This window comes from Empidonax traillii, unplaced genomic scaffold (assembly GCF_003031625.1).
Source record: "Empidonax traillii isolate 1590-97213 ecotype Southwest subspecies unplaced genomic scaffold, ASM303162v1 scaffold856:size409766, whole genome shotgun sequence".
Lineage (NCBI taxonomy): Eukaryota > Metazoa > Chordata > Aves > Passeriformes > Tyrannidae > Empidonax > Empidonax traillii.
Genome location: NW_020956049.1, coordinates 306,382 through 318,785, shown reverse-complemented (window position 1 = coordinate 318,785; position 12,404 = coordinate 306,382). Strand labels below are relative to the sequence as shown.

Sequence of the window (12,404 nt, the reverse complement as noted above, 5' to 3'; positions counted from 1 at the left end):
CAAACACCTGGATTGGATTTTTAGAAATTAAGTACATAAACAGTTAATAATAAATTTGGCTCTTAAAGTGTTGTATTTAAACATGAACAGGATACAGATCTTTGGGGTTTACAGAGTCTTACAAATAAAGCTACTTTAGTGGAATATTTATGAGAGCTCACATTTCCAGTGCAGGATGTCAGGGGATTTCCTTATCGTTTTCTAACCCCTAAATTAGGAATTACTTAGTGCCTTAGTGAATGTCCTGCCTAATTTTCTTTGTTCTTTTGTAATCCAGACATGTAACAGGAATTCTCAGAGCCACAGAAGTCTTTAAGCCTGTTTGTAATCCCACACTTGGCCTTAGCTTTTAAACCTTTAGTTTACAAAATGGAGCTAATTATCAGGGCTTGAGTGTGGCAAAGGTTTTCAAGAACTCAGAGTCCATTCACTATTGTTCAGGTTGTTTAACATCTGGGCCAGATCTGCCTGTGACTTAACTCTTCTTGCCTTCACCAGATGCAGAGGTTTGGTGAAGGTTCCAAATGCAAAGGTTTGGTGAAGGTTCCATTAGATCAAGGTGTTCCTGCCCATGGCAGGGGGATTGGAATGAGATGGTCCTTAAGGTCCCTTCCAACCCCAACCATTCTCTGATTCTGTGTGGTTATGGGAAGCAAGAGCTGCTGCAACCACTAACCCAATATTTTCTCTGAGATTTCAAACCCTGAGGGTAGGTGTTTGTGTCCTTTAAAGTCACAAACCGTACGTTGGAGAAAGATTTAAGCTGTTGGAGCTCATCATTTCCACCCCAGAATCTCTTTGGTTAAACCTGATGTGATTGCACTTATCATTTAAACTGAATCAGCAAACTGTCCTCAGCTGCAATCATATCAGTGCCCCAGCCAGTGGGGAATTCAGGATCTGAGGAGCTCCCATGGAAGCCATGAGAGCCAAGACTGCACTGCAGGACAACTTATTACTGGGCAGGTTATCTTGAGGATGCCTTGTGTCATCCTATACAGAGCACTCCTCCAGGAAAAGAGTTGTAAGGCATTGGAACAGGCTGCCCAGGGAAGAGATGGAGTCACCATGCCTGGAAACGTTCTGCAAACGTGTGTATGGCACTTGGGGACACGGATTAATGGTGGGGGTGCTGGGCTGCTGATTTTAAAGGTCTTTTCCAATCCTAAAGATCATGATTTAGAACAAATGCTCCGCCAGCTTTCATGGCAGAAGAGCTGTTGTGCCTCGTCCAGAAACTGCCTGAGTGCACAGTTCCTTCTGCTGGGAGCTTCCTTCACTCCCCACTGTGCCATTTGGGACACACAGAAGGCATTTTTCACTGGCTGCCACGTTCCCACCTAACCTCTTCCAACTGAGGCTGCTCGACTCCTTGAACTTGTGTTTTGAGGAGTTGGAACTATACCTCTGAGGGAGCAAGGAACCACAAGACACTGTTGAGAGCAGCCACGTTATCATCTTTCCCTGGCAGGGAATATTTCTTGCTCCCCATATGGTTTTCAGTCTGTATTGCTTGAAAGTTACACTCTCAGCTGTGTTTATTTGGAAACACTTCGTGTGCAACCTACGGTTTCCTCTGATGGCTGTTTTACTGCTGGAGCCAAGAGCTGGCGGATAAATTGCATTAAAAAATCAAAAGTATAAGAAAAAAAAACTCCACAAAAATAATAAATTCCCTTTTAATTATAGCTGCTTCCCTGAAAATAAGTTTCGTTTACATGATTTTATGTTTAGTACATAAATCTATTTCCTCTAAAGTGGAAGTTCTGGAAAAAAATAGATTTTTTTTTTTTTTTAATGTGTGTGCAATCTAAAGCCAATATTTGATAGTTACTTAAAAATATATAATTAAAACCTCTGTATTTGGCATAAGATGTGCAGTGATAACCCCACTTATTTAGGCCCGGGACTGAGCCCAGGTTTGACCTGTGCTGTGTGACCCCGTGGCTGCTTTTCAGTGAGCTGCAGCTCCCGGGTTCTCCAGCTTGGCCGCCGAGGAGAGGCGGACGTTGTCCTTCCCACTCCACATCATGGACACGGGATTCTCCACGGAGTTGTCGGAGCTGAAGTAACGGGCTCGCCAGCCACAGCAACACTGCAACTTTTTAATCTCACAGCGGAAGGTTTTGCTGAAGATGTAGTAAATGAAAGGGTTGTAGGCCGTGGAGGACTTGGCGAACAGGCAGGGCAGCAGCGTCACGATGGGCTGCAGGGAGGCGCTGGAGTTGAAGATGGACCAGAAGCTGGCGGCTGCATATGGGGTCCAGGAGCTCAGGAACCCCACAGAGATGAGCACAGCCATCTGGAAGGGAACACAGGCCTTCAGTTCACAGCCTGTACCAACAGGGCCTCACAGTCCCTGAACCTGAAATGCCTGGAGCTGTGCTTGTTGTGCTGTGCCATGAGCACAGGTAACACTGGACACAGGAGGCTTCTGTTCCCACCCAGCAGATCTACACAGTGCGTTTCTTATGAGGCAGCTCTTGTTTTCATCTCCTTCCCTGACCTGTCCTGGCAGATGCAGCCCAAATACAACTGCACAAATAGACTTTCCCCCTGTGCTGGGCACTGGTGAAACCTCACCTCGAATCCTGGGGTTAGTTTTGGGCCCCTCACTACAAGAAAGACATCGAGGTGCTGGAGCGAGTCCAGAGAAGGGCAACAGAGCTGGGGAAGGGTCTGGAGGACAAGTCTGAGGAGGAACAGCTGGGGGGCCACAGCCTGGAGAAAAGGAGGCACAGGGAGGACCTTGTCACTCCCTACAACTGCCTGAAAGACAGGTGGGCATCACTCTCTGAGGTAAGAAATGATAAGACAAGAGGAAACGCCCTCAAGTTGTGCTAGGGGAGGTTTAGATTGGATACTGTGAAAGAAGTCTTCACTGAAAGGGTTGTGAAGCATTGGAACAGGCTGCCCAGGGCAGCGGTGGAGTCACCATCCCTGGAAGCATTCAAAAAACACGTAGAAGTGGTCCTTAGGGTCATGGTTTAGTAGTGGACTTGGCAGTGCTGGGTTAATGGTTGGGCCTGGTCTTAGAGGTTTTTTCCAACCTTAATGATTCAGGGATTCTATGACTGGCCTCTATAAATCTTGGATCAATTCGGCTTTTCTCAAGAAATGCACAACTGAAGTGCATATTTGAAAAAATGTTATATTAAAAAATCCTGTTTCCATACAGAATTTCTGTGCAGCTCTTGCTCAGCGTAGCCACTCTGTCAAGTAAAAATATCTGGGATGACAGAACAAGACCTCCATTCCAACAGGAAAGGATTCAACAGCTATTCCAGCATGACTGAAAATCTGTATGTCCATGAAAATCTTGGGTGCAACTGCCTAAAGATTTAACAAGCTGTTCTGTACCTGTGACAGGTTATCCTCACCAAGCTGCTGAAATGCCAAGGTTTTCAGGAGCTCTGTGCTCCTCTGAGTATGGATGAGACTGGAACCACATCTCCAAAAGCAATGAAGGGTCATTGTGATGGGGAAGGTCCTCATGGGGGTTGGAATAGCTGACCTTTAAAGGTCCTTTCCAACCCAAACTATTTTCCAACCCAAATTCCATGTTTCTATGAGTAATGCATAGCAGAGCCAGCTCCCTGCAATCTCCTGATTACTGCAGACTCATCCCATCACTGGGATAACTCACCAGGGTCAGCTTCTTCTCCAGTTTGGCTGCATGAGGGATCCTGTCAATGTTCTGGATTTCTTGGTAGGCCTTATGAACCTTCCAGGCAATTCCCAAGTAACAGGCAACAATGGTCAGCGCAGGCAGGACTGTGCACAAGAGGAACATGGTCAGGATGAACGAAAAGCCATTGGAGGAGTTGTGGAACTTGCTCCAGGCTATTGTACAAGAGATGCCAAAGGGCTCAGGGCCATAGTAGCCCCAGCCTACCAAGGGCAGGATGGCCCAGAGCAAGGAGTAGAGCCAGATGAAAGCAATCAAGATGAAGACAGTGTTCTTGGTGATTTTGTTACCTGCAAGAAAGAGGAAGAGTAAGTATATATGGATCTCACTTCAGTCTCATGGTTTTTGACATAACTTCTCCTCAAACAGAAGGATGGTAGCTATGGATACACCTGGCCTTCTGCTCCAGTTCTCAAACCTTTGGTCTTCTTGAGAAAGTGTCCATAGATCGATGGGGTGAGACCTGAACACAGCTCTCAGTGCTTATCTAAAGCTTAGTAAGTCAGGGAACTTTACCTGGTCAAGTTGACCACAAATTTGCTGTGGTCCCAGTCCAGGAATGCCAGGAGAATATTCCTTTCTCAAAATCCAATATTTCTGCTTGAATACAAATAGAAGGAGAAGACAGTCTGGTCCAGCAAAACATTTGGGCTCTCTGCTCTCGGGTAGTTTCACTTGGTAAAACTAAGAAGTGAAAAACCCCACTGTTTAGTAAAGAATTTAATCAGATCCTTCTGGGAACATCAGGATTTGATATTGGACTAAAAGCTGAGGCTTTTTCTACTATTACTGCCCTGATACTCCATACCATGTTCCACAATAATCCTGCCCAAACACACCACGAGGAGTTTACCGGACAGGTGATGACTCACTGTTGGATTTGGACGAGTTGGTGACGAGGAACCGGATCACAGCCATGGCACACAGGGTCATCATGCTGCAGACTCCAAACAGGAAACCCATAAGGGCGTAGTAAATGCAGGAGGCATCTCCTCCCAGCCAGGCGTGGTTCCAGGCGGAGGCGATGGCCAGCGGGTACATGCTGATGGCCATCCCAATGTCTGCCACTGCCAGGTTCACTGTGAGCAGCTCTGGTGACTTCAGGAAGGAAGAGCGTTTCACAGCTGTGGCAAGGACAGCTGAATTCCCAAGGACTGTCAGTATGGCTGGAAGACAAGGATCAGCACAGACAAGAACATCACAGAGTTAACACGCCTGTGAAATCCCTGGAAAGGATGTGAAGTATCTGAAAGGGACTGCAGGAGGGACTTTTACAAGGATATGTATTGATAGGACAGGGGGGAATGGTTTTAAACTGAAAGAGAGCAGGTTTAGATTGGATATTAGGAAGGGATTCTTCCCTGTGAGGGTGGTGAGGCCCTGGCACAGGTTGCCCAGAGAAGTTGTGGCTGCCCCATCCCTGGAAGTGTTCAAGGCCAGGTTGGTCAGGGCTTGGAGCAACCTGACCTAGTGGAAGGTGTCCTTGTTCACGGCAAGGGGTTGGAACATTCCCCATGTCCTATCACTACCTGCATAAAAAGTCACTCTCCCTCTTTTTAGAAGCCCCTTTAAATCCTGAAAGGCTGCCATGAAGTCTCAGAGCCTTCTGTTCTCCAGGCTGAACACCCCCAGCTCTCTCAGCCTGTCTCCACAGCAGAGGGGCTCCAGCTCTCAGAGCATAGTCACAGCCTCCTCTAGACTCACTCCAGCAGCTCCACGTCTTTCTTGTACTGGGAAAGAATATCCTCAATTACTAAGGATATCGTTCCTGCTGAAAAACTCCAGCTGAACTGCTTGTCCTGCCTGCCTGTCCGTTCTCATCTATGTGCCCTCCACTTCCCAAAGCCTTTCCTCTTCGTGATGTGTCTCCCACTGAAACCTCCTGGGCTCTGAGCTGCCCCGGTGCTGTGCGTGTGCTGGCTGTGTGTGTGAACGTGGTGCTGGAGAGACATTTTGTTCAAAGGTTTTCCTGAGGAGTTGTCCTCTAAACTCAGATGTGAAAGAGGGAGACAGAAAAAGCTTCTGTCATGTTCCCCTGTGGGCGTGGAGTCAGGAAGGCTGCACTTGCTCACAGACACCACTTAACAAAGTGCCCACCGAGGAATTAAGAGAGGCACATGAAACAAAATGGAACAAATATATTGGCATTAGCACAAAAATCGCAGAGATGTCGAGAGAAAGGCTTAAACAAAAGGGAGACACAAATCTGAGACCCCACGTCCCTCGTTCATTCCCTTTCTGACAACACATATTCACTTGGCACCTCTGGATACCCTGGAAGAGCTCCCTGAGCCCTCTGGAGCTGTATTTCTGCACACACAGGAGGATGCCCACGGTGACTCAGCACCTGCTGACGGAGAGCAACCTGCAGCTTGGTGGGAAGAGCACTCTCCTCAAAAATGACAGCCACAGGTTGGGACATAGGGACATTGGGTTGGAAAAGACCTCCAAGAACAAGTCCAACCATTAACCCAGCACCGCCAAGCCCACCACTGACCCACGTCCCCAAGTGCCACATCTACATGTCTTTTAAATCTCTTCAGGGATGGTGACTCCACCACTTCCCTGGACAGACTTTTCCAATGCTTGACAACCCTTTCTGTGAGTAAATTTTTCCTAATATCCAAACTAAACCTCCCCTGGCACAACTTTAATCTGTTTCTTCTCATCTTGTCACTTATTAATTTAGGAGAAGAGACTTTCCCCCACCTGGATACACTCTCCTGTCAGGGAGTTGTAGACAGCAATAAGGTCCTCCCTGAGTCTCCTTTTCTCCAGGCTGATCCCCCTCAGCTCCCTCAGCTGCTCCTCATCAAACTTGTGCTCCAGACCCTTCCCCAGCTCCACTGCCCTTCTCTGGGCTTGCTTCAACACCTCAAAGTCTTTGCTGTAGTGAGGAGCCCAAAACCGAGCATCCTCTGGCTTCATATAGAAAACTAACTCCATTTACTTGCCTTTGAAAGAGCCCTAACCACTAAATATGAGGTCAGAAGTTGCCCTTAGTCTCACTCTCAGAGGGAGACGTCCAAACCCACCCTCCCTTTTGCTTCATCTGCAGCTCTTCCCCTCCATCCCACTCTCTGTGGGATGTCCCACGCTGGCTGGCATGGGAAAAAACTGGACAAGAGTGCCTAATAATCCAATAACTGGTGGTGAGTGCTGCAGCCCTTGCCCTGGCCTTTTTGTTTCCAAATAAAAACATAATTCCAGGGGATAAATTGAAAGCCCCAGTGAGGTGGCAAAGCTATGGATAAATACAACACAGTTTCCAGTTAATCTTTTATTTCTGAGAGCCCCTATGGGATACAGTGAGCCTGGCTGCCACGCAGGGCTCTTGATCCAATGCTGGGAGCTGTGCCTGAAGTTTTAGTGCCTAAAATCCCTTTAGGAGAGGTGTGAGACTGTAGCATAGTGGCCCATCAGCAACGGGAGCTCCAGCCCTTTGTTGCTGCCCCTTCCCATTGCCTTAACTGCATCCATATATCTACATTTCAGAGAGAAAGGAGCTGGCATCCTGACTTGGATTAAAAGAAAAAACCCTTGGTTGTTTAGCAGGCAGGGATTTTCCTCCCCCTGAGTTGTATTCTGCCAGCACAGCTGAGGGGACAGCACAGCACAGTTGAGTGCAGGGAGAATTGTGCAGAGCAGGGGGAGATGTGAAGTGCTGAAGCCCAGCACTGCTGCCCAAACCCTCGATATTAAAGCTTAGGCTTGACTTCCCTATCTCAGCCAGGGTTTTCAAGTGAGCTGAAGGGAGGAATTTTTCATCTTGGCAAAACTCAGGTGGAAAGCATGCCTAAATCAATTACTCTCCTCCCCAAATCCACAACAGTAGGAAACAGATCCTTGTGTACCTTCAGCAAGCTGACAAGGAAGACAACACTTAACTGAAGCCACACTAGAGCAGGTTGGTAGATATCCCCACTGGTATTTCACTTTAACTCTGCCTGCAGCAGGGCAAGCAGGCTGCTAGAAATCCCAGAACTGCTATTTGGAAACATTTTGCTGCTCTATAGCAGTTCATCCTTCCAAGACACAGCAGAATGACACCCCCCACCCCCCCCCCAAAGGGTCAGACCACAGTTGCTTTCCCCTGATCAGTCCCATGATATGAGCTGCCTCGACTCAGCTCACATGGCTGAGATGCCAGAGTAAGAGATAAACAACTTGTTTTGAATACTTGTGATGCCACAGAGCCAAATTCATGCTGGCAATTCTTCAGCATCAAAACAAAACATTGTGAATTTGAGAGTGGAGATTAATCCTGGTGTCCAGGAGGGCACTAAGCAGAGGAACCTGGGGGAAAATAGATCCTCTGTCATTTGCCTCCAGCTTGCCCTGTCTGACCACGGCACAGCCAGGGAGGCCCTGCGTGCCTGTTCCCAGGCTCCAAAAAAATGAGAAGGCTGTGAACTCACCTATGACAAGAAGAAAGACCCCAGCTCCATAATCCACTACTGGGTGGAGTTTGGAAATGTACTGCTCCTCCATCATCCCTGCTGGAGGTGGGTGAAGGTTTCAAATCGAAGGTGAAGTGGCTGGAGGAGCAAAGAGGCTCGTCCTCATGGTTTGCCTGCTGCAGGTGTGAGCCAAGTGTGTTGGGTGCTGTCAGTGCAGGGATCCTTCTGCTCTCTCCTTCTCCCTCCCTCTGCTGTGGCAGGGGAGAAGCCTGGAGTGAGAGGAAGGCTCTGTCCCTCGGGGGGCACAGTGACAGCCAGGCAGAGCCACTGCCAGAGCAATCCCGCCTGCCTGGCTGGCAGAGCATCTCTCCACCCACCCTCTCCTCTCCCACCCCTCTACTCCTTCTTTTGTCAAGAAACTTCCCAATGCAAATGCTCTCAGATGAGTTAAAACAGTTGTTCTTCAATGATTAGCAGCTCTGGGAAATATGTGCATGCTGAGGGATTAGGCAAGGGAAGGAAGGTTGGGAGTTTTGTTTTCCAGGTTTATGGATGAATATGGGAGACAAAAGGTTGGGGTGAGGGATCTCTGTGTTGAGGTGTTGGAGGAGAGCTGTTTGCTGCAGGAGCTCAGCAGAATCAGAGCCACACTGCTGAGGGCAGGGCTGTCAGAGCTGCTCCAGGGCAGAACTAGAGGATGCTTGGTCTGTGAATGACTGCAAAGCACCAGAGAACCAACCTCTAAGGTCACTCCGGTGGTTTGACTTGGCAAACAGCCACAGCAGGGCCTCACATTATAATATCTGAGCCTAAAATCATCATGATCAAAATAATCAAATCATCATAACGAGCAGCCTGGTCTAGTGGAAGGTGCCCCTGCCCATGGCAGGGGTGTTAGATTGAGATGGTCTCTAAGGTCCCTTCCAACCCTTTCTATGGTTCTGTGATTGTGATAATGCTCTTTCTGTCTGTTTAAACAATGCCAAGTTTGGCTCCAGGCTCTGAATATGTTCACAGGCTCATCCCTCTGTTTCCATACACAGGTGTTTATTTTGGTGCCCAGAGATTTACAGCTCTGTAGTTGCAATGCCATTAACTTTAACTTCACTTTGAACCAGGGCAGCACCCAGCCAGCACAGTGAAGGGCTGATCTATTTTAAATTATTTAATTCCAGCACCTGAATATGCTAAGCTGCATTAGCATCATTCTCTACTTGGCCTATTTTACTCTGCTCAGACACAGATGGATGCCCCATCCCTGGCAGTGCTCAAGGCCAGCTTGGATGGAGCAACCTGGTCTAGTGGAAGGTGTTGGCACAAGATGAGCTTTAAGGTCCCTTCCAACCCAAAATTTGGGAAACTTCAGAAGTCTAGGGTTTCAGGAGGGTTTTGCATATCTCCAAGCACAGAGACTCCACAACACTTGTTCCAGTGCCTCTGTGGCCTCATTCAAAGCCTCATAAGGTTTTTGAATGAAGATACCACCTGACTCATGAAATCAAGCACCTGCTCATTAGTTGTTCAATGCAGATGTCCTTCACTGGATGTTCCTCAGCAGTAGATATTGATTTGAATGTTCCAATGCTCTCAAGCTCTGGATGTATAAATAAGCATCAGTTTAGTCTAGGAATGTAGGATATATACAATATTAATTATAAAATTAAGTTCTTCTTCAAGAAAAGGCTAAAAAAAGGACAGATATGTCTCAAAAACATGCCTAGTATTGAAAGTTTGAAATAGCTCGATCAATTTAGTGTAGTCTGTTCAAGAAAGGAATCCCAATTTGGGAAAGAAAAGTCTCCTAGAGTAGCAAAAGACACAGTCAGTCCTGTGACAGAAAGTTTGCTGTATTCTGACAATTAATCCAGTACAGTGCACACAAACCCATGGTATTGGTAAATTAAACAATCCCAGGTCATCTCAAAGATGCTGAAATCTGACTGCTCACCTGTTATATTCACAGAGCACTCGCTGGCACTCTTTTGGGCTGGGCCAGCTAACACTATCCTAAATCATTCCCAGGCACAGGTCAGCTAAAATGAGCCCAGGACCGTTCCCAGGAGGCAAGAAGGTCATTGCTTTTGAAGACAAAGTGACACTGTTTGTTTAGTTCCATGGTACAGGTGTTGCCCATGTTTTTTGCTCATGTCCTAAGTGCAAAAATTTAGGTGAGAAATAGATTCTCAAGGTGCAGCCATTAGGTAAGAAATTCTGAAGAATTATCAGTGCTCAGAGAGAGCTTACAACTCTGATAAAATTCTTTCTGATAAAATTCCCTTCTCCTGCTTTCCCACTTGTTGCACAGTCCATCCTCTCACTCCTGCAATAAGACACTGCATTTCTCCAGGCAAGCAAAGAGAAACCACAGGCAAGATTAAAACATTTTGCTGAGAGTTTCATGACTCCCTGATGACTGCTCTGGCTACATCAGAAGCCCAATCCCCTGGCAGCTCTTGTGGGCACCTTAGATTACACTGTGGCTATTTCATGCTGGTTTAGATGGCATTTCGTTCATTGTGAAACCCTCAACTGAGCATTCACATGGGGTAAGATTACATCAACAATTCAGTTACGAAATGGAAGACAAGAAAATAAATTATTAGAACCAGAGGAGTTGACTGATTCCAAATCCAGGGTATTATTCATGTGTTGTTTAACAATAGCAAGTTGTACTCATCGCTATCTTCCTGCACATCGGATCAATCCAAATGATCTGTTGACAACCAAAGTACAGTCAAAGCTTACACACCTTGACAGACCCAGGTTTGGAGGGGGGTGTGTGTGTGTTTGTGTCATATTTTAGAACTGTTTTGTGACATTCATTTTCAGTTTAAGAAAGTATTCTTCCAATGAGACAGGTGGAAGAATAAAGGTGCTACCTACTAATTTCTGAAAGGTTATGTGAAACTTTGAACAAAAAATGAACTCACCATGAAAATACATATACATATATATAAAACAAGTTCCCATTGTTGACATAAAACAGGGTATGAATTGAAGAATTACTTGATGTTACCAAGTGAGAGCATCCTACAACTTTATTTTTCCTTTCTGCAAGAAAAAATAAAGGAATATTCTGAGTCAGTAGGAACAAGGGAATTGTTCTGAATTATCACTTTGCCACTATATAGTGGTTTGTTTTGCAGAGATAAAATGTCTTAATGTTTGTAGTTGCTTGGACCAAGAATATTGAGTTGGGTTTGGTACCATATCTCAAAATCATTAATATCTCCTGATATCTGGGGCAGGCTATGGATTTGCACAGGATTTATGTCTATCAAAAATAGTCCTGTATCATTTAGAGGAGGACGTGACTTTGTTATTCTTGTTTATCTCTGGCTGCTCTGCCCAGATCTTCTCTTTGTGAAGACCCTGAGATTTTCAAGCTGACCAGAGTCCTGCAATCAGTCCAGGTGAATAATCCCTTTTGGGACAGTCTCCTCTCCTTTCTTTGAAACAAATCTGCCATGATACACACTCAGGCTTTTCCATTAACACATGCCACCTTTTTCAAACTCCTTGGAGGAGATGATTTCATCATCTTCTCCAGCAATTCCTACAACTTCCTTCCATTTTAATGTTGATCTATTAAATGTTCATCTATTTCTTACTTTTGGAAGCTCATCTTTGAGCTGAGACCTCTAGCTGAGCCTCCAGCTTTCACCTCCATTTATGAAAACCAGAGCCAGCATTTTAAGTGGAATTCTCAGAGTCTGCTCATGAAATTGTATGTTTTCAACAACCAAATCTTGTTTAAGCTGGTATTTGCAACTTCAAGCATAGTAATTTTTAAATTGTTTTCTTCTGGATGTCTGCACTGCCTTGCATGTTACTGCCTGAGGGGTTATTTATTTACAAAGTCTAAAATTCAGTGTAGGGACACCAACCTCCCTAAACTCTCTTAGCAGGAACTGAAGGTAGTTGCCCCCCTAAAGAATCCACTTTGGATCAATAGATTTTGCTCTTTTGTTAAAATTTTTACATATAACAGTTGGCTGTTGGTTAACCCAGTCCAAGTGAGGACAGATCACCACAGCACACAGGGACTCACCAGCAAAACCTGAGCTGAGCTGTTATTCCAGTGATTTGACTCCAGAGCAGAAAATGGGCTCCAAACCCAAGACCATCTTGCACAGGACTGGATGATAATTCAAAAGGGGAAGTGGAGGGGCAGGCACGGATCTCTTCTCTCTGGTGACCAGTGACAGGAACCGAGGGAACAGCATGGAGATGAAGCAGGGGAGGTTTAGTTTGGATATTAGGAAAAGCTGCTTCACCCAGAGGGTGGTTGGGCTCTGAACAGGCTCCCCAGGGCA

The 12,404-nt window shown here is 46.2% G+C and overlaps 1 protein-coding gene across 1 annotated transcript; it reads right to left on the bottom strand.

Annotated features, from left to right (window-relative positions):
• Positions 1-1,946: 1,946 nt before the first annotated feature.
• On the bottom strand, positions 1,947-8,184 carry LOC114067072 (opsin-5-like). The gene is made up of 4 exons (XM_027902256.1): positions 8,107-8,184; positions 4,561-4,854; positions 3,647-3,978; positions 1,947-2,302 (listed from the first exon to the last, which is right to left on the bottom strand). Exons 1-4 carry the CDS (start codon positions 8,180-8,182, stop codon positions 1,955-1,957), a joined length of 1,050 nt encoding a protein of 349 aa, XP_027758057.1. The 5' UTR covers positions 8,183-8,184; the 3' UTR covers positions 1,947-1,954.
• Between the last annotated feature and the right edge of the window lie 4,220 nt (positions 8,185-12,404).